At 38.0% G+C, this 23,883-nt stretch overlaps 1 protein-coding gene across 1 annotated transcript in view; it reads right to left on the reverse strand.

Annotated features, from left to right (window-relative positions):
- Positions 1-23,883, reverse strand: part of LOC109468204 (CUB and sushi domain-containing protein 3-like) — an 82,820-nt gene that overhangs the window by 26,191 nt on the left and 32,746 nt on the right. The window contains exons 14-16 of the mRNA XM_019766459.1: positions 17,735-17,945; positions 16,182-16,297; positions 15,836-16,021 (exon numbers count right to left, since the gene is read on the reverse strand). Of these exons, the coding sequence (XP_019622018.1) occupies positions 15,836-16,021; positions 16,182-16,297; positions 17,735-17,945 (513 nt within the window). The remainder of the gene's footprint in view (positions 1-15,835; positions 16,022-16,181; positions 16,298-17,734; positions 17,946-23,883) is intronic.

Consider the following 23,883-nt stretch of genomic DNA (forward strand, 5'->3'; position numbering starts at 1 on the left):
TTTGAAGTAATTTTGGCATTATACATCTTATCAATTATAAGGTATGAGCGTTTTCCAATATTTCTTTCACAATTTAAGGCAATGATTATATTTCCATTTTGCAGCTGCTCTGTTAGAATTACAGTATGGTTTATATCTAGATGTCAACCATGAAATCAAGTCTGTATCTGTATCTGTACAGCCTGTATAACCGACCCTCGGCATAACACACCAGCTTCTGTATCTGTATAGCCGGTATAACCACCCTTCGGCATAACACGGCCCAGCTTCTGTATCTGTATAGTCGGTATAACCAACCTTCGGCATAACACACCAGCTTCTGTATCTGTATACATGTAGCTGGTATAGGTGCCATTCGGCATAACACACCAGCTTCTGTATCTGTATAGCTGGTATAACCGCCCTTTTGTGTAACGAGCTTCTGTATCTGTATACAGTATAGCCTGTATAACCACACTTCGGCGTAACACACCAGCTTTTATATGTATCTGTATAGCCGGTATAACCAGCCTTCGGTGTAACACACCAGCTTTTATATCTGTATCTGTGTAGCCAGTATAACCACCCTTCGGCGTAACACACCAGCTTCTGTATCTGTATAGCCACCCTTTGCCGTAACACACCAGGCAAGTCAACAAGGCCTATTATATGAAATGGATGATTGTGCCAATTGGGTGGCCAGATCATAAGTGAATGGAGTGCACACTAATGTCCTGGGCATGTACAACTAATTAATTTTCATTCAAATTGATATGAAATTGTTTTATATGAATCTATGCCCTCCCTAAACCCCTTTTTGATGTGTTCACAAATGCAATTTAATCATTAAACTAAAAGTCACTTCTTTCTTGTTTCATTTAATGTTTTTAGTATCACTTATGTATGTATGATTCAAGTATGATTTTTTCATTAAGTCCTTCCTTCATTGCAGGTAGCAAAAAGCCAAAGACTATGCACTGTGGAGGTGAACCTCTGGAAGAAGTGTCACCTGGCCTGTTGAAAGCAAAACAACCATTCGCTCAGGGACAAAGCTGCTTTGTCTATAAAGGGTCTTTCAATGGCAAACCTGTTGCAATTAAAACACTGATTGGTACTATTCCAAAAAGAGTTAAGAAATATATTGAAAATGAAGAAAAGGCTTTCAAATCGTTGAACCACAAAAACGTGGTCCAGTTTATTGGCATAAGCAATAAAAGCATTATACTAGAATATCTGGAAAAACCATTTGTTTTTGAGGGGGAAAATCATATTTTCAATTCTGTTGAAGGGCTACTTAAGGTTATTGGAGAAGATGTCCCCTGGTCAATGAGAACAAGCATCATGTCACAGTCTACAGAGGGACTTAACTATCTTCACAATAAAAATATCATTCACTGTGACATAAAAAGTGCTAATTTTCTTGTTGGTGGTCCAAAGGATACAGAGGATATAGTAGTGAAGGTGACTATCTATCAGTTGACTTCCTGTCTACAGTAAATTTGAATGATTAAAATTTGGTACATATGGAAGTTATTTTTGTTAAAGGGTAACTCAGTATCTCTTTACATCATTTCAGTATTGTTCCTACAATTTGACAAATATCTCAGTTTTATTTGCAATCATGTAATTATACAACAGCATAAGATTTCTTTTTTTCTCATAGTAATACATAGCCGAGTAGTTATCAGAAAATGAAACTTTATCATATCAATCTGGTTAAATTCCACTTTGTCAGGACATGTTAAATTATATGACTTCCACATATCAAGTTATCAAACAGCTTATATATCCTTTTACTCCTGCTTCATCAGGTAGCTGACTTTGGGCAAGCAATGTACCATGCTGGGATGAGTGTCGGATCCAGCATGTCATCCCAAACTCCATCCAACAAATGTAAAGGGACACTTTGTTTTGCTGCACCAGAGACACAGGAAACAACATCAAACACCTGTCCCAATGTGCCTACAAAGGCAAGTGACATGTACAGTCTGTCTATATATTTTGTTGAGATAGTTTGCCCAGAGAGAATTCATCCTTGGGAAGGTATAGTCAACAAGCCTATATTCATACCAGAACATGCATTAGCAGGAAAAAGGCCTTTATTACCAGAAAGAATTGTCAACCTACCATATACTGCACAAAATTTGCTTTACAAATTGATAAAAGAAGGATGGGATCCATGTCCAGATAAGAGGCCAAATTCAGCACATTTTTTTAAGATCAATGAAAGATATTTTAGACATAGTTTCAACAGAAATTAAGGGGCAAAAGTCCAATGTTGCCAGTCAGGATCATCTGACACAATATAGCCAGAATCTGAAAATTATTGATTTGAACTGTAGTCAAAATACCATTGAGGAAATTGCTAGTAACATTATGATAAATCATCTCATTAGAACTAATAAAAAAGATCTGATTGATTCCCTACCATTACATGTCAGACGGAATAGTGAAATCTTGCACGCAATTACCAAGTTGACAAATACTGAATCAAATGATGACATGGAACACTTTTTGTCAAAGTTTACAGCATCTAATGCATGCACCCTGCTCTCAGTGTTGTTAGCAGTAAATCTAAATGACTTTTTCAATGGAGGCCAAACATCATTTAAAGGACTTGTTGACATGATTTGTGACAAAATAATTGGCACACCATCAACTTTTAACAATCATCGAGAAATCAGCAAACATTACAGTGTAGACGAAGCAATTGAAATTCTATCAATGACAGGTAACCTACCTTGTAAATACTCTGCTGATATCCAGTTTAACATAAATGCAGGTACGGATGCTCAAGTAGCAAAGACCACACTTTTTGACAATCTTAAAAGTGCTATAGTGACGACATGTAGAAACAGTGCGACATTGGGCATATACCAGTGCAATACTTCCTCTTGCTGCCTATCAATCCTACCAGTACCAGAACAAAATTGGAAAATAATATTTATAGACACTCATAAAGTTAGTCCACAACATGGCGGAAAAGGAGAGGGTGTCTTAATTGTACATGAGGTCACAGAAATTAACATGCAGGAAGAACTGACTGAGTTTATTGAATGGCTATTTTGTCGTATGAATTCAAGTACATCTAACGTTAGTGCATGGCAGCAGTATTGGGTTGTAAAACCAAACCACGATCATGGCCGGGGTGATCTATGTCTAGATGATGACATTATATCAGATGAAATTCTTTGTTCACTTGAATTGAATGAGAATAAAACAAAGGAAAATAACACAGGTGAAGTCCCATCCTCTGTTGAAATTAATGAGAATAACACAAATGAGGAAAATACAGATGAAGTTCATTGTGTCATGGATTTTGAAATGAATGAGAATAAAACAAAGGAAAATAACACAGGTGAAGTCCCATCCTCTGTTGAAATTAATGAGAATAACACAAATGAGGAAAATACAGATGAAGTTCATTGTGTCATGGATTTTGAAATGAATGAGAATAAAACAAAGGAAAATAACACAGGCGAAGTCCCATCCTCTGTTGAAATTAATGAGAATAACACAATTTTAGAAAACAACAAAAATGCAAAAAATGAAATTTCATTCAATTTAACAGACACACTAACTGAAAATGCATTTATATCAATTGATGAGGAAACAAAACTTAAGTTTGAAAGACTTAATAAACAGATTTTTGGGTACGAATCCTTTAAACGAGGACAGTTAGAGGCAATACAGTGTTTGAGAAACAAAAGAGATACATATTTGTACTGGCCAACAGGTTCGGGCAAGGGATACATTCACAAGTTCTTTGGATTCCTCAACAACAAAATTGTATTTGTAATAACCCCAACAATAGCACTAATGGTAGATCAATGTCAACAGATTAACAGCCTTCAACTGGGACGTCTTAAAGCCTGTTATCTTGGTACGGCTCAAAGAGATCCATACATAGAAGAAAACATGAAGAAAGGGTTATACAATGTTGTTTACCTCACCCCAGAGAAATTTGTTACAATCAAAAATGAACTTCATGAAATAAAGAAAAACAAAGAAATTTGTTTATTTGTCTTGGAAGAAGTGCATTGTAATCATCAATGGAAATCGTTCAGACCACTATTTGCAGAGATCAATTCAGTCATCAATGAACATCCAGAAATCCCTCGTCTGGCACTCTCAGCTACCCCCCCCCGGTGGTGACATTAGTCAAGTAGTTGAGATAGCCCAATTGAGAAATCCTATTATAAGTACAATACCAATGTTTCGCCCAGAACTATCCCTTTCAGTACAGTCTACCTGTGCCATAAAGAACACTTTGACTGATATAAAATCCATGATAGAGAACACACCTGGAAAAACCATAATATTTTTTGATGTTATTCTCAGCCTAAATTCATTCGTAGATAAAATCAATGAAATGTATGACATTCGTCCAGCTATTTACCATGGCAAGGTTGAAGACAAGACAGAAACCATGGCCTCTCTACATGACCCCGAGGTAAAGGTCATTGCAGCTACAAAGGCACTTTGTGTCGGAATTGATATTCCAAACATAACATTGATTATACATTATGAAGCACCAGAATCTCTAGAAGTTTACATGCAGGGTATTGGTAGAGCGGGAAGACAAGATAGTTCTGTTGCAAAGTGTGTTTTATTTTATAACGACCAGGATCTCAGAAGACAAGCCAACAACAGATATAAGGAGGAGAACTTAAAATCACAAAGAGATATGCTGAAGTCGCAAATGAATGTTTTGAATTACTGCCATACAAAAGATTGTCGTTGGAAATACTTGCTTGAGCACTTTGGACAAACATTTCCTCAGTCTGGTGAAAAGTGCAATAGCTGCGACAACTGTTTTATAGCAAACAGGAATGGTGATGATCATTCAGATGTCACTTGTGCAGCATCCAAGCTTATTTTAACTGTTGCTGAGCTAGATAGGTTTCACAGCAAGTCAATCATTATACAAGTCGCTAAAGGTTCAAATTCTGAAGCAATCATAAGCAAGGTAGGCCAGACTAAGATTCAATCAATGAAAAGTCATGGACTTCTGAATAAATACACTAAAGATTTTCTTACACTACTATTTGATGATCTTATTCCTGAATATATTAATTATGAAGATGGCTTTAGAAAAATCTATTACAAGGTTACAGACAGAGGTAATACCTTTTTGGAAATGGGCACTGATGGCCTGAATATTGCTAGTAATATAACAGAGAAAATACTTGTACCAAAGCGAACCATTTATGAAAGTATGTCTGGAATTAAAGATCGCCGTGGTAGGAAACGAAAAGTTAAAGAAACAATGTCTGGATCACCTGCTTCAAAATTTTCCAAAATGTCAGACTCTACAGAATGTAGTGACCAGCACAGTATTGCTTTAGCACCATGTTTAGTTAATGTCAACACAGAGGAGTCCATAACCAAAGCAATTGACACTTCTAGCCGAGAAACTGGACTATCAGAAGAATTTTGGGCCTGTGCACTAGATCACCAACTTCCTAGTGGAGACTTCTGTTTAGACTGTGATGATCCCATACCTAGTGAAGGTAGACAATTTGACATAAATTGGAGTACATTTTTGGGTGCACTTGACACTGATGGAGACAAGCTGACTTTCAAGTCTCATTGGACGTCCTACTTTTCTATGTTTCATTTGAATGATTCAACTGTGCTTTGGCATTCCAATGGAGTAGACTTTAGAACATGTTTAAACCAGATAAAGCTACATGGTAAAGGAGTTAGCATTCGGTGGAAATGTGGAAATGCAAATTCCGGATGCTCTGTAAAAAAGAAATGGGTATCATGTGGTGTTGCCAGAGAGGGGAATGAAACTCAAAAGATAATATTTGAAGAAACTATAACAAGTGATAATGGAAGGCATAAACATCTGTATGGAGCACTGCCACAGCGGAATAGATCTAAAAAGGGATTACAATGTGACTTGTCATCTCTAGGAGAAGATGATCATACTCTAATCAAAACTAAAACACCATCTGTTATAAAACCAGCACAGAAATACCTAAGAAACAATGTTGAGTCTTTTAATAGGAATCCTGCCTCATACATCAGTGGAAGAGAAAATCTTAGATATTCAGAGTGTAGACATGATAAAACCATAGAAAATGAACAAAATTACCCATATTTGAAGGATGTCGCAATTATGGCAGACCCCTCTATGAATAACTCATCCTTAAGACACGAATATCACAGGGTTGAGGCACTCCTTCATTACATCGCACAATGTAATGAAGACAAAAGTAAAAAAGCTGGTACCTTTGAAGCAAAAAAAAGAGTTGGTCTCCACAGATCATATGTTGTTTCCCTTGAATATCTCAATGGTGGGGCAGGGATTCTGGCAGTTTGTACTGACTTTGTAGCTGTTAAATTGTTCAACCTTTTCGGTCATGAAGTACTGCAAATTGATGGTACAGGCATGGGTCATTTCATTGATAAGCATAAAATACAGGTCTGGTCATTGCACGTAGATGTGAACATTTTAAGGTCTGATTCATACCCTACTGCTAAGTATCCAGTATGCGAAATATTTACGGTAAATGATAGTTCAGCATCTTCTATCAGCAAAGGAATTCGACATTTTACAGATATTTGCAAAAAAATGAGAAGAGGGCCTAATGTGGAACCAGCCTTGATTAAATTGGATGCTGACCCAGCGGAATGGTTGGCTGCGAGGCAAAATTTCCCATATGCATCCCGAATTGCTGAACTGAACCATGTAAATAGCACAGTTGAAGATTTTCTGAAAAATACTTTTACAACACTGGGTGAAGAAAAATTCCATGCTTTGATATGGCGGCTGTGGACACGATTTTTGGATGCAAAAGATCCTCTTACAGCAAAGGTTGTTTCGGATGAAATAAAATGCTATGTCGGAAAACATTTATCTGTGCATGTTGCAAATAAAGTTTTAATCAAATTTTCCAAATACTTTAAATATCCAGAAACAGTATGCGCTTTTGGTAGGAGTGGTGTAGACCCAAAGCATGCAGGGCCGGCCGAACAGGAAGGCTGGTTCAACCTTATTAAAAATATATACTCGGATAAGGAAAGTGTCAACTACAAATATCTTGATGAGGTAATTTATAATTCTTATTTGCGCAGAACGGAACTAAATCTAAGACTATTCAATGATTTTCAAAGCGAGCAGTTGCCAATCAGAGCTAAAAGACAGAACATAGACATGAAGAAAATAAATAAAATCTTGGAACAGTGCAAATCAACTGTATTAATGGAGAGGGAAGATCAGCAAGCATCATCATCAGAAGCCACATCTCAAACAGCAAGAAATCAAAGTACCACCATTAACACTGAAACAAAGGATGACAATCAACTTAGATCAAACTGGGGACCAAGGAGGAAGAAAAGGTTAAGACAACAAAAACGCCATGAACTCTACCTTAGGCACAAAGAATACTCTGACCTCTTCATAAAATCACTGGATGAGAAAATCAATAAGAAATATGAAACATGCAAAGCTAAGGTTCCATATTCTGAACACCTTAACAGACTTTTAGTGGGGACCGCATGCAAAGGTGCAATTGAAGAAATGTTGCAAGAAAATGACTTTGAAATTATAACAAATGCAATTGAACCCGAGTCTTTTGACTCATTTTTCAACACGTCAAAAATTTTTGATGACATTTCTCATAAAAGCAATGAAAATGTGACTATTTCTCTTCAACAGTGGGAAGAGTATAAGTCCTCAGCACAATTGTTTACAAATACAGATGTCACCTCAAATGTCAGGTATAGATTGCCTGTTTCATCACCGCTATACACTACACTGAAAGTTCTTTGTGAGACAGAAGTTGAAGGTGCAGAATGTCAAGAAATTGTTTTTTTGGTGCAAAATGTTGACAATAATCATGCTTGGTATTTGCGTGCAAGTGTCCTTACTTCAAAGGTGTGGAAAAATGACTTTTCAAAGCCAATGATACTTCATATAATTCTCTCCCCACCTGAAGTAACATCTACAATCAATGGAATATATGCACTCGATTGTTTGACAGATCAAATAAGCTTGAAGCACAGACTTGTACCAAAATTGACATTAACATGGAGAAAGAACGTATTGTCCAATTTGTGTGTTGTCCATCAGAAATCAACTGAAAATGCAATGACAGGAGAACAAATACTTTCTGTTAACTTCAGACTGGGCCACGATGGTATAAAAGAAAATGAATATGCCCTTTTGAGGTATGATGATGAGAATTACAACAAAGATGACTTCGGATTTGTATTGGTGAAAACCCTCAAAGTTGATCAGGAGCAGGGTAAAATTGATGTGCAGTGGGCACAAAAAGTAAGCAAAAGATCAAATGTTTACAGATTGACAAAGTATATTTCACAAGAATTCATTGAAACAGTCATTGCCAACCATGTCAAAGTTAAAAATTGTACAAAGTCTAGACAGATTTGTTTAGTAACCAAATTTCAAGAAATTCAAAGTGCTTTTGAAAAGGAGCATGACTTATGAAAGATTATAACACTCAAGGATGAATTTCTATTACTCTATAATTCTCGTTAAAGAGTACCCTGACTTATACCTTCCCAAGCATGACAAAAAATGTGATTATATTTTATGTTTTTCAGGTATATCTATAATTTTCTTTGTGATAAATATTTCCCTTTCATACTATGTTTTTTTTTTCAAGTCCATGTGGCAACCTGTGTGATACTGTTTACATAGTTAATTTATCTGTTATGAAAGTGCAAGTTTGTAAAATATGTTTATTTATGTTTACCAATGGAAAACATGTTGTGTTTGCTCAGTTTCTTTCTCGTGTACTACTTAAAACAAATAAGGTCTTTGACCTGAAATGCAGTCTATCACCATGGTAACTGGTGTTGGGTTAAATCATGTTGCAATTTTATAGCAGATGAAATATAGACTCCTGTCTGACCATTTATATGAATAGAACATGCTATATCAGTAGATAATATCAAGTTCCCTTTTAAAATGTAGAAAGGAATAGGATAAGATGTATTAAATGCATGCCAATGAGCAGCTGACATAAAGCATGCAATTCTAATAGTATACATAATACTTGTGTATCTCCTAATGTTATTTCATTGATGACACCAATTGTTCCAGTAATACAAGCCACATGTATCAAACCTCAGTATCAATAAATGATATACCTGTATTTTTGCCTGTCAAAACATGCCCAAACCAACAGCCTAATTGACAAGCTAGAATCAGACTGAAAAAACGAGCTGTCAGGAAACTACAAACATTCAAGCAGCATTACTGCCATACAACAACTACAACTCACAACAACGTCTATGCCTCCTCTACAAAGCAGTCAATAATCTTGTAGTTGTATCCATTCCTTTACACAACATTCTTACGAGAAACACAAACCCAACCAGAGGACACCAGCTACGCTTCAACACACTACACTGTAGAACAGAGACATTTAGAGGTAGTTTCTTCCCACGAACAGTTATTGAATGGAGTTATTCAATTGAGCATTTTAAAGCTAGGGGTAGCCAGCCATTATGGCTTCCCTAGCTGTAGGAATGTGGCCAATCCCCAGCCATGACTTTTGTATATAGTTACTGCACCTGTTTTTGTTCTTGTTTGTTTTTTCTTACCACCACCGATCATGCTGGGGAAGGACCACTCCCCTATTAGCACTAGGCCCCGCGAGGGGTGTTGATTAATATTGTATAGAAGTAGAAGTAGAAATTCTCTGAAATGTACAATGACATCCAGCACAAAACCTGGTGGTTATAATTATTTCTGATGTAACAATGTCACCTTTGAATTAGATGTACCGGTAGACTATTAGACTTTATTGCACTGTATGTTCCTCATGTAGTATCTGATCTAGATATTGACTTGATATATGTACAAATTGAAGAAACATAATAAAATAAAGATGCTAAAGGCAAATCTGCTTCATGTCATTATGAATGTACATCCTATATAGATTATCTAGTAAGCTATACTTCTAATTTACTGCATCCATGACATGTAATGTAGTGTAATGTAGTATATTCTATCACAACAGCATATCTATTATCATACCATACTCATGTGTATGTTTAGTCATTTGTTCAACCTTTATGACCATGCCTGTTACTGTAGTGTAGATTTCATATTGAAGGAAACTTTTTTTTGTTTTGCCAATGTTTTTTTTTTTATTAGTTGCACGCTCCCATCAGTTTTGGGGTTCTCAGAGGATGTTATCCAAGTAATCAAATCAACGTGGCCTAATTTTGAATTACAAATGTTACGTTAGTAAAGCAAGATTGGTTATGACTGGGTATGAAATATGCTATCTCATGATGAAAGAAACTCAGTAGGAATATCATTAAGAATTATCTTCTCAACGTGACTGAAAGTTACAGATTAAAACAAGTGTCCATAGGCGACAATTAATATTATTCACTTGATAAGGTATCGTAGTAGGAGCAAACCAGTCACAATCACAGTCTCAAACAAGTCACAATCCAAACAGATAGTCGCAAACGATTAACGTTATACACAATAACCACCTAGTATCTGCTTACAAAACTTTGTCTTCGTCTGAAATATGAATTTACCTCAATATAAAAAAACAGCTACGATGAAAAAAAAAGTGCATCATCACGGATATAACGACTCACCACATGCCCAGTTTATACAAAGAAATACCGACCTCCCCACACGGTCCATTGCTCAATGACCTCAATCACGATTGTAAAGAACAAGAATAACGGGTCACAAAATGTATGAAATGAAATGGTTACCTTCGTTTGACCAAGGACATTATTCTGTAACGTTCTATATCTCCCGGGGGGGGGGGGGGTGGAGTTCCACCGAAAAAAGTTTTGTAAAATATGGCGTCTCGTAGTACCGAATCTGGGACCCTACGTAATTTACCGGGGGGGGGGGGGCTGTGCGCACTGGGGAAAAATTAGAAAAGGCGGGAGGTAGGGCCAAGGAAAACTTTTATCAGAATTTTTATACCTTCAAAATGCTTTACAAAATGCTTTACGAAAGTACACGATATATGTCCTTAGCAGCCGGTCACAATAACCGCTTCTCCTCGTAATTGGTCGCCCCCCGAGGATGATTGGTTTCTTCCATATGTCCCATAACTCTGCGAGAAGTGCCCGAGTTTCGCTTTGAATAAGTTTTGATACTTTATAACGTTAATGGGGGGTGGCCACTGTACCCTAAATTCGCCACTGTACCCCAAATTCGCCACTGTACCCTAAATTCGCCACTGTACCCCAAATTCGTCACTGTACCCTGAATTATTCGCCACTTTGTGTTCCCTTTATTATTTTAGTGGAAAGGTAGAACGTTAGGCTTAGGGCTACTTCAATGATACTTCCAAACTAGGACAACCAAAGATATTCTGTTCGGGTCTAGTCAAGCGGAGATCTTCAACTTCAAGACTTCTTTTCTGCCTATGCACCGGCCCTCCCCCCGGTATATAACGTACGGTCCCTTGCAAGAAATACGCCGTAAATGTCCTCTTTGCTAAAATCTTACCGCGCGGACGGTGGATAGGCGTGGCGCCGCTAGCTAGAGCGGGAAGCCAGCCTGTGTCGCCACATGCAAGTGGCGACACAGGCTGGCTTCCCACTCTACGTACCAAAGTGTTTGGTACGTTGATCGGCGTGAACAAGGACGTAAGTAGAGTAAATGGACACCAACAAGGACGTAAAAGCCCGCCACCTCAAGGCTAGTGTTAGGGCTGTGTAATTGAATCTTAGCAGCGTAACGACGACCATGTAATGATTTGGACAGGCCTAGCCTGACAGGGCTTAATTTATTTTTTCACTAGTAACAAACTCGACATAACCTCTACCGGTGATTAAATGAGTTAGCGGGGTGTTAACCCATTTTTTCACTAGTAAGGTTCTGTAAAGACACTAATTAGTGAAAAAATGAGTTAGAGGGGTGTTAACTCATTTTTTCACTAATAAGAGACTTTATAGAACCTCTTACTAGTGAAAAAATAAAATAAGCCCTGTCAGGTTAGGCCTGTTCCAATCATTACATGGTCGTCGTTACCTGCCAAGATTTAATTACACAGCCCTGAAACTAGCCTTGGGGTGGCGGGCTTTACAAGTTAATGTTTGTACTGTTTGCTACACACATTTTCCTGTATTATGACTGAAGGGAGACTGAAGGGTCACGTAGTAGTGGGCAATTCCCGGGCTTGAACCCGCACAAGCATGATACTGGCCTTTTGCCGATTCCTTTTTGAATCCTTTTTCGGGTAGGGAATGGCATGACATAGCTAGAAAATGATACATGCGTAACTAAAATGAAGAAAGAAATAATATGGCTGATGCCGTTTCGCGAAACCTAAGCTCTTTAGACCAAGCAGGAAATTCCACTTCCTGTCGGCGTACACAATTGCGACCCCCTCCCCCAATTACTTCCATCCCATATACCCCCGTCTCTTCCTATCTCTCCCGGGATCCCCAGCCCATCATTCGTAGCCCCGTCAGCAGGGTTTTAAAAACACGTAATAGATAGAGCACGGTTTGAGGCTGACTAGCTACGAGGATTTAGAACTGCCCCGCCCACCAAGGGGATTTCATGTCTCCCGAGGCCGGAGTTAGAGTGGTGTTAACTCATTTTTTCACTAGTAAAAGGTTCTATAAAAAAACTTACTAGTGAAAAAATGAGTTAGAGGGGTGTTAACTCATTTTTTCACTAGTAAGAGGTTCACTATTGCTCTTATTAGTGAAAAAATGAGTTAGAGGGGTTTTAACTCATTTTTTCACTAGTAATAGGTTCAGTGAAGTCTTTTATTAGTGAAAAAATGAGTTAGCGGGGTGTTAACTCATTTTTTCACTAGTAAGAGGTTCACTGAATCTCTTATTAGTGAAAAAATGAGTTAGAGGGGTGTTAACTCATTTTTTCACTAGTAAAAGGTTCACTAGTATAGGTTTCATGGAATCTCTTATTAGTGAAAAAATGAGTTAGAGGGGTGTTAACTCATTTTTTCACTAATATATGATAATTCATTGGGATACAAGTAAAAACTACGCATTATCACCACTTTTTCTCTTAACACGTATTTTACCAACTTTTTCCAATACCAACTAAATAAATGTGCTAAATAGTCAAGTCTCTCATCATTTTCAACACAAATATCCTTGATTTTGTTGACAAAGTCTTCACTGTTTTTTACATGATGTTCTGATTTACCAACCAGAGGACCAATGATGTTGGCTAAGAACCGTGCCAACATCATTGGTCCTCTGGTTGGTAAATTGGCGGGATTGGCGGACAATTTTTTCGAACACATTAACAAGGTTGACAAACATATCAGCTTTACTCAGGAGACCAGTCAAGATAACACACTACCTTTCTTGGATGCCAAACTACATGTAGAGACAGACGGTCACATATAGGTGGAGGTTTATCGTAAACCTACTCACACCGATCAATATCTCATCTTTGATTCTCACCATCCCTTGGAACAGAAACTTGGTGTGATAAGAACCTTGTTTCATCGAGCAGACACCTTGATTACTTCGGCTGAAGCCAGAGCCAAGGAACCAGGAACATAATCACCTCAAGAAAGCTCTATCCAAGTGTGGATATCAACAATGGACTTTTAACAAACCACTTAAGCCTTCCGACTCATCTAAGAAGACGTCAAGAAACTCACAGTTAGACAGGACTAAAACAGTCAACATTTCCATCCCATACATCCAAGGAGTTTCGGAGAAGATAAGACGTATCTTACACAACTACAACATCGCCACCAACTTCAAACCATGTCACACTCTCAGACAGATGTTGTTTCATCCAAAGGACAAACTTAAAAACTGTGTGAAATCGGACGTCATTTACAGACTAAAATGTGGAGATCATCAATGCAAAGAAACGTACATCGGGGAGACCAGTCAGCCGCTCAAGGAAAGATATAAGCAACACTGCAGGGCCAGTAACAGTGGATTTTCTTCGGCCATATGGCACCATCTGGACAAACATAAAGGACATTCTTTTCATCTTGAATCAACGGACATCTTGGACCGGGAGGCGCGCTGGTTTGAGCGTGGAGTCAAGGAGGCGATTTATGAAAGACTTTATAAACCATCACTCAACAGGAAGGGAGGACTTAGAGTTGAACTTTCAAGTACATGGGATTCTACTTTACAGCATATCTAGGGACTTACTTATCTTTATCATTACATTAGTTAATACTTTACCATGTGTATTGTATATAGAATCTATAGAACGCTTGTTGTTAACTTATTATTTGTTTATTTAGAACATAAATACTTTTAGAATTAACGGTGCCGTTCCGAGTTCTATCGCAATTTTGAATATTTCACTGATGAAAGATGCCGGACGGCGTCTGAAACGTCTGACATTATTTTCTTATTTTATCCAGAAGTAAAGATTCAAACTTTTCTTATCATTCACACTTAATCATGCCAAAACATTCCCATTACTATTTAAAACCAGTTTATGTGCAAAGATCACCGAAAGTTAAAATCTTTGTGGGAAAGATAGGTTTGTGTCGTCTGCAAATAGTAATCTGAAAAGATACCAAGGCTAGGTAATTTACATAGATTAAGAACAAAAGGGGGCCGAGTATAGATCCTTCGGGCACACCACAAGCATTGAAACTGGTATAAGTTTTTTTTTTTTTGAAAGTGATGCATCTGTAGATATTGGAGTTGATAGGTTGTTACTTTCTTACAAATCGTGAAACTAGATCAGTCTTGTTATAGGACAGAGTAAAATTCTTGGGTAATTATTCCCAAGGGCAAATTTAAAAAAAGAAGGCAGGCTTCCCAACATCACGACAATGTCGTGCAAACAATGGCCCTCTCAACTACAACGGTCGCCATGGTAATGTATGTTTTTATTGCCAGTCTTGTTTTTGTTTGTTTGTATGTGTACAACATAACTTAACAAAGAGTGGATAGTTGTTAATAATGTTTAGTGAATGATGATCAGCAGATAATTGAAGGTTACGTTCGACAATGGGCCTCCTTGAGGTCATTTCAGCGTGCAGTTAAAATGTGAGGTAAAAAGTTCTGCAAACATCAAGATAATAATGTTTGGATAGTGGACAGCTGTTGGGGGCTGGGAGTAAACTGTTTGATTTCGGGCCTCCTAGCAACTCGTTTGGAACTTTACTGGGCGTTTTGTTTTTATCTTTTCAACTTACAAGCTAATAGTTTATGCTGGGGTTGATGAATTTCAATTTTTTCGCAGGTATGTAAATTATTTAATGATTAACATTTGGAGATGCATTGACTTTTAATAAATCGCATTGTTCATCTAGATGATGCTAAGGTAGGGTATGTTTGTCCCTATACCTGTGTAACTAGGTTTATGTGTGTTCTGCCCCAAATTATGGCAAATACACCTGTGCTCCACAACACAAAGAAATAATGGGTTGAAGTACGGGTGTAATCCCAAGACAGCTCAAAGGAGTTACTGGACAAGATTACATAACATAATAACTTAAAAGGTTATTATTTAAAACATTAAAATATTAACGCTTCTTTACATGGCGAAAGCATATGTTTCTGAAACTCTACTTTGCCAATTCTTTAGGTTAAAATCGTAGATAATTCGGAAATGGTAAAATGTGTATTTTTACTCAAAAACTCATTTTGTACTTAATTAACATGAGGCTTATCTCGACATTCTGTTAAAATTATACCCGACATTCTTTAAAAATTATACCATTTATAGCTGGATCTTCATATTTGGAAGAAAACTATTATCTGGTAAGGATAAGTAAGCAAAAACAGGGTCAAAGCCACTTTAAATATTTTGTTTCAGTTGATTTTATTTCTTCAAGGGCGAAATTCTTTATCATTCAATTTTCGGTTAATTGTGTATACAGGAAACCTGATTATTTGAGCCTAAGAATATGTATCTTTGTACCTTCACAAGTTGGTAGAGAATCACTCCATGTCCCGTTAGACTGGCAGGTTATATTGGCAGTCCCCCAAAGATGGTACCCATCCATACAGGTGTATCTGACTGCCTGTCCTGATGTAAAGTTCCTGTTGTTATCCCTGGTCCCATCGGTGGGCAAACCTGGATCCCAGCATTGACCTGCAGTACTGCCTGAAAAATTCAAAAGGATGTAACGTAATGAATATTTTTTTACAGCTAATGTTGCATTATTATATCAAAAACATGCAGATTATTAACATCCTTAGAAAAACACAAAGAATTATATATTTAACAGCAAACCAAAGCCAAAAAGCGTAATCAAAGGCCTTACTTATGTAGGAGAACTGGAACCCCTGACTGGTGTAATAGTAGTTAGATGTAAACCTCAGGAACATCATGTTAGATGTGCTGATGATGGGGCTGATTTGTTGATGGTAACCTGATAACCTGAACATGTACGAAGGGATCAGCTATATGGATTTGTGATATCTTGCTTCATGTTTGTTTCTCTCGGCTATCCACAATAAAATGAACTTAAAAACTGTTGGCTTGACTATCAAAATTCATCATTATTATTTCATTTCTACATGTAACTTTCCGAACTACGTTAACCCTATCTAGACCGGGGGGGGGGGTCTAGATCAATTTTGCATCCACATAGTCTAGCGGCGACCAATGGGTGACCAGCATTCCGCGCGCGTGCCACGCCCACTTTGCGGGCGATTCCATTCGACAATAGGGTAGGACAGCATCATTCCGTACGGCGCGGCAGGTAATCTGCGTTGGAAATGTCAGATAAACAATGCAAGTACCGAAATAACAGACAAAGACTTGTTTTGTACGCCGCGCGGCCAACGTAAGCACCAGAAGCCCAGTGCGGAAATTGTTTAACTCGGCCTGGTAGTTATTTTGCTCGAACTATTCAAAGACACAGAATTTCAGAAAACAATTTACAAATGTATCTTTTGAACAAGTTTAATAAACATCTTTTTCAACCATATCTTGCTAAAGCGCGGGTTGTAGGTGTGGCCGAAATGCTGCCCGCCCATTGGTCCCCGCTAGGCTGGCTTTGATGTTGGATAGCGTCTGAACAACTCGCACTAGAACCACCAAACTTAGTGACTGTTCCTAAAATATTGTTGGCAACAATTCTGGATCAGTGGAATGAGATAATGATTTTGGTGTTGCCATGGGAAACGGGTTTCTGACGGGCATTTTTGCTAAATTTAGTCATTTTCGTTACAACAATCGAATTGTATGGGTTTTATGTCAAGTTACATACGGTTTCTAATATTAATAAAATCTCATGTAATTTGACGTAAAATTCATCATTAGAAATGCATAATTTATGGTAATTTGATGACGTCATTTGCCAAAATCCAAGATGACGGACAACATCATAAGATCAGTATAAACAGGTTATTTGTCCTAAAAATTCCATCACTACTTCCATTTCTTTTTCCAAAAAAGGTTCATTCGAACGTCTTTTGTCTATTTTTAATGTATTTTAGCCTTTATCTTGAAAAAGAAAACTATTTTCAAAATTCAAGATTGATAATCCAAGATATATATGGCGGATAGCTTTAATATGCATGACGTCACTGGTGATGCTAAGGGCAACATAAGTTTTAGTACACCCTAATATTCTATTATAAACACTTTTTGTTAAAGTCACGTTGTATACTATTGAATTTTTAGGGAATAACCTATCTATACGGTTTTGGCCAATAAAATCACATTAATGACGTCATAACGACGTCATATTACGTCAAAACGACATCAAAATTGTAGTTATGATAAATTTTTGCCCCAAAAAGCCCGGTCTAGATAGGGTTTAAAATTAGTTCTAAAGAAGGTATTGATTATGTACTAAGAAAACATCACCTTTGTAACACTGTAGCGTCATCACTGGCTCCATCGTAGATGGTAAGAATGTCAAATCTCAGCTGTGTGTTGAAACTGTCGAACGACAGCCGGATGATGCTCCCTTCTGCTACGATTATGGACCACTCGCACCTCTGATTATTGTTATAGTTACTAGGATAGTTGGGTGACGTCACAGGGCCTCCAGAAGGAGCCGTTAGGCTGACACCCACTACACGAAAAATAGGATTTACCAGTACGGTACATATAACGCGTAATTATTAACTCTATTTGACAAAATATTATTGAAAAACAACTATTAAACAACAATTATTGAAAATGTTCAAAAATACAAAACTCTTTCCTGTATGATATAGCTTGTAATAGTTACCATTACCAGCTATAAAAAGGGTTAATGACCCGCTTCTAAGTGAATATGGTGTGATAAAGCCTTGTAAGTTGCTATAACTACCGAATGAAGCCACCGAGTGAGCGCAGCGAACGAGATGACTTAATGAGGTGTTTATATTAACTGACAAGGCCTTATCACACCATATTCACCGAGAAAGGGCGGGAGATTAACGTTATTATCATATAGCCTATCAAAACTTACACAGTAAAGAGTGACACAATCCTGTATAACACATCCAAACTAAATATAACATAGTTCCATCTGGAGTCACCTGAGGTCACTTGAAGAGGGCCGTGTTCTATCTGGGTCAAAGTCAGGGAACAGGTGCTCTCATGGGAGTCACCCGAGATCATTGGAACACAACTCAAGTTATTTTTGGATTTTTTTTTAAAACAGAGCGGCGTTCTATTTGGGTCACCTGATGTCATATGCTGATAATTATTGGATGTTTAACCCTCAACAGTACACCTTCCCGGACTGATTAATCTGTACACCTGGGGTCCGCGCGGACCCCAGAACAGTTTTTTGCTAATTTTTAGAAATTATCAACATGCTACCAGCTCAATTGTGTTGCAAACTGATGTGGGAACCTCTGTGTCCACATTACATACAAAAATCATACATTTTGAACTTTTTCTATTTTTGGTGAAGAAAAGAAGACAAGAAGGAATACCCGATTTTTAAACCCATCTCAGACTGAAGGTGCTTTTGAGGCCCAACTTTGATCTCAGATAGCGGCTACACGGCTTGCGCTAGAAGTATCAAATTTGGAGACCTTTCCTAAAATGTCTCTGGCAAAAAGTTCATATTAGTTTAATACTAGTAAGTTGATGTTTTTTTGTGTTGCCATGGCAACGGGTTTCTAGCAGGCAGTTTTTTTGAAAATAAAAGTAATTTTGGTTTAAACATAAAAATTTTCTGAGTTTTATATTAAATTACACTTCTTTTCCAACATTAATAACATCTTACATAATTAAATATAAGTTAAATCATTTAATATGCATAGAATATGCTAAGTTGATGACGTCATTGGTCAAAATCCAATATGGCGGACTATATTATTAGCTCTGACGTCATATGACGAAATAATTATACCAAAGTTATTAAAATTTAATTCTATTACTACACCATTCTCTGAAAACTTGGTAGACATACGATGAGGATTGCATATAAAAACGGGAATAAGGTAATGTATAAGAACGCCAGTGTATCCATTATGATCGAAAGCCGGCTGGGGTCCGCGCGGACCCTAAAAGAAAATCAGATATAATTTTTTTTATAAATGGTAGAAACAGAGTTTTTTGCACTGTATTTAGAGACAACTTTGTGGGTGACAATTACCTAAAATTTCAGAAAAAAATCTTTAGGATCAAAAAAGATATTACAGAATATATAGTGCTGGGGTCCGCGCGGACCCCAGGTGTACTGTTTAGGGTTAATGTATGGATTGGGATGAATAATGACCCGGTTTTAACTCTGTTTGTGACATTACGGCGTCATAAGGAATGTGAAATGAAGCCTTCTGATTGGTCAACGTCACCTGGCTATATGATAATAATGTTTAACGTTTAAATGTTACCAATGCGGACTGGGCTTAGCTAGATTTAGTAATGCCTTTACCCAGATGCCACAATATCATTGATATTTATTCAATAATCATAGAAACATTAACTAGCAGTATCATTTTTTCTACAAATATGTAAATGGGAAACAAATGGCTTTACTACATACACCTGTCCTTGGTACTCCAGCAGAACTTTGGATTATGTCACCTGGTTTTGTGTTGGTAAGAGCCTAACGTTGGCCGTCTTCAAAGAACATCTCAGAAATGTTTACTTTCACTGTTTACACTTCTACACTAAAAATCATTTGCTTTCAGCAAGGAAATTGCCTATTCTTTATCTGGCAACCATAATATTAAAGATTTTAAAAGTCAACTATATTCTTTTTAGGCCACGCTGCCTTAATATTATGGATGGCATCCTCTGGAGACCCCAAGACTAATGAAAGAGGGCGAAAAAATTAAACAAGAAAAACTCTGCTTAAACACAGGAATATAAAGCCGGTATTGCAAATTGAACCACATGACACAGTGACTGTATCAAACAAACAAGCTTTTATTAGCAGGGGGTAGATGTAGACTGTCTATGAATATCCTAAATTCTGAATCTACCTAATATAGCTGCTACGTATACTATTACCTATGATTCTGGGCATTCAATCTATTCCATCAGTATATACATAACTAGTTTTACGGTATGACGCCCTTTTTTTGTATTTATGAATAAACGCTGTACTAAGTTCCAGCCTAGTTCCGAAGTTCGTGGAGCGTCAAAAGACATGATTTTTTGAAAACAGGCGGAAATTAATGAGCGAGCATTCGTAAAATCAAGTCGGTTTGGCTTTATTATTCATGTAAAAATTTCGTTTCCTTAAAAGATATGCAATTCTTAATTCGATTTTCCGAGAAAAGCTTGCTAACACGGTGGCTTGGAAATATGTAAGCTTTTATGGGATTGATAGGCCATCGAGCAAATTCCAATGGATGATTTTAAGGACTAGGGGTATTTTTTTATTATTATTCCAACATGCAATCACCAGACGTGGTGACGACACACTTAAATTTTTTCAACTTATATTAATGCCGTCACCAACACAGGAGACAAATACATGACAGGACAATACTCATTTACACCTGAGCGAAGTGAGGAAAGCCGTGTAAAGTGTCTTTCTCAAGGGCACAAGATCGGTGGCATGTCAGGACTCGAACCCGGGACTCTTGGTTCCGAGTCGCGCACTCTGCCGCTACGCCACACGACCCCAACTAGGGGTATTTTTGCGCATCAGATCACTCCAGCACAGGAATACTGGTAAATCCGGTGGACCCGGAATCGTGCATCATTGGGAAAACGTTTCCCAGCAAACGTGGAGAAACCGTTACCCTTACTCGAATACGAATTTATACTTCAATTCCGACAATTACGGCACCATATACGTCAGGATCGTTGAGGAACAACTACGATATTCGCAAGGAACCTCCTTTTTAGATATGTAAAAGTTTGGATTACAATGTATTTGTATATCAGCTCGAAACATGCAGATACAATAAATACCCCTCATGGCGTCAACTATACTAACACACATTTCAACAAATCTGACTACCGAGAACTTAGCGGATTCTAAAAGAACACAAGGCACTGTTGCTGTGGAGTCTCCGGCAGACTCAAGAAAAGATACCAGAAGCGGGATTTTGCAAATATCAAGAACTTGTTGACTCGGCGACGTATCCTAGGGACCCAATAACCTTGAGGAAGATCCTACTTTGTTTTCCAACTCAGTCATTCGGGAGTGCCTCAAATCGTGAGTTAATGAAAAAAGGATTAATCTCTGGTATGAGGGTCTTGAATTTTCTAACCGCAGGGTAGCTGGGCAACCTCTAATTGGCCAACTTACGCACGCATGCGCCCTGTGTTGGCGGTTAACATAAACCGTTAGGGAAAGCGACGCGGAACAACAGAGAAAACAGGCGTTAACATCATTTTTGTGCGATATATGGCACCACTGGAGTCTATTATAATCCAGCATCGATTTTGGAGAGGCTTGCGAGTCAAGGGAGGATGTTAACGGAATATTAAGTTGGTAGCATAGCAAGTGTCGTCGACCCCCTCCCCTTTGCAGACAGGTACCGCTATGGAATGATAGTATTGTCTAATTGATTATGCAAATTAGGTTTTCATTTACATAATCAATATTTGCCCACGTTCCTCTTGTTCTCAATTAGGCATGTATATATTGAGTATAATGATATCATGGAACACAACTGATTTATATAATTTCTAGTTAATTATGCAAATTTGAGGTTGATTTGAATAAATATCATTTAAATACGTCAAGAATTACTTGACGATACATCAACCGGTTTTTAAAATAATCCCCATTCAAAGATTTTGTAACAGATGCCCCTGCAGTTCCATAACCAGGAACTACGGGACCCGAAGACCACTTAAGCGACGGTCACAACCCGCCGCCGTACGTGCTTTTTCTCCGTACGTTTTTGGGAGGTTACGTCTGCTAAGTTTTTTCTGAAAACGTGGAGAAGGAGTGGCGTCGACGCACGTCACTCTCACGTCACTCGCACGGTTGCACAAGGTGTAAGAGTGTGCTCTGCACGCCAAGTCTGGCCGTGAGCGGTTGAGTGCATCGCACGTTGCGCAAGTCGTAAGTGAGTTGTACGTGCTTACAACGTACGATCTCTGTGCGATTGCAACTTTACCGTAAGGAGGCCGCACTCACACGTGCCTCTCCCGCACGGCACGTACGGGGCACGCACGTCGCACGTACTCGCACGCACGGGTGGTGAATCCGCAGACCGCACGTAGAAAAAGTTTTACATGTACTTAAAGTTCTACGGCGTGTCTGCGTGCTTCCAAATCCGTAGGATTCCGTACGGAGGCGGTACTCACCACTCACGGATCCCCTACGTTTGCCCACGTTTTTGCACGTAGACAGCACGCAGAAGCACGTACGGCGGGTTGTGACCGTCGCTTAACTCCCTGCCGCAAGAGCTTTTTACCACTCAAAAACCATAAACCTGGCACTTCCTAATTTTTTACCTCAAACTGTGAAGCTCGACAGCAGTGCGTAAGTATCCACTAGGAGCCCATTATCAAACATTGACTTCGGTTTAATTATACAACTACTTTTCACCTGCCAAATATCATAAAGATCGTTCCACAGCTTCTAGAGTTATGCAGACCCGCACTCAACCATGGCCAAGTCGAAAAATAACCTTCTGGTGAAGGCAATACGTTTTTAAGTCGTTAGAAAACCATAGAAAGAAACAACTTTTCCACGTCAATTCATACAAGGTAAAAAAAGCTTTACATAACACATGGCTTGTCTCTACTTTCTGTGACATTATGCGATTCATAACTGGTTTTGTTTGTAATTATTAAAAAAATATTATTTTGAGGTAATGTAAGGTATAATGTCCTTGGGTAAACTAAGTAGGATCAAAGTTTCTTTCAACATTGCCATTTGAGTTAAACGTACAGTGTTTTTCAAAATCCAAAGTGCCTCATTAGTCTCTTATCGGTTACGTGTTTACACAATAAACCCCATTATAAAATCCTGAAGTCAATGAGTATTTCATTACCTTCACAAGTCGGTGTATCATCACTCCATGTCCCGTTAGACTGGCAGGTTATATTGGCAGTCCCTGACAGCCGGTAACCGGAAATACAGGTGTATCTGACTGTCTGTCCTGATGTAAAGTTACTGTTGTTATCCCTGTTCCCATTGGCTGGCACACCGGGATCCCAGCATTGGCCTATAGTGCTGCCTAGATAATGAGAAACTAGAGTTCCACGACCTTCGCTATATAATGTTAACCTTTATCATTGACGAATTATACATATTTCTTTGTCTCGGTGTTTATGCGAATAAAATCATCATTTGCATGAATCATATTCACTTTGGTTGTTTATATTCTACACCCGACGCTACGGTAGTCTCATTCTAAACAAAGAAAGCTATTTCAGCGTTTCCCCATGAATCATGCAAAATGAGGTCCTGATTGGAATAAATAAAGTATGAGAATGCTCATGTTCACTTTACGTACAAGAGCCACACGTATGGGATCATTAGTATAGAACTATTAATTTTTTCATCAAATATGCAAAATAGGATAACCTTTACATAGTTAATATGTGCCAAAATTCGTCAAGGATACTGTGGTTTCAGTGTTAAGTACCATCGG

Source organism: Branchiostoma belcheri, unplaced genomic scaffold (assembly GCF_001625305.1).
Source record: "Branchiostoma belcheri isolate BF01 breed outbred unplaced genomic scaffold, Haploidv18h27 scaffold195, whole genome shotgun sequence".
Lineage (NCBI taxonomy): Eukaryota > Metazoa > Chordata > Leptocardii > Amphioxiformes > Branchiostomatidae > Branchiostoma > Branchiostoma belcheri.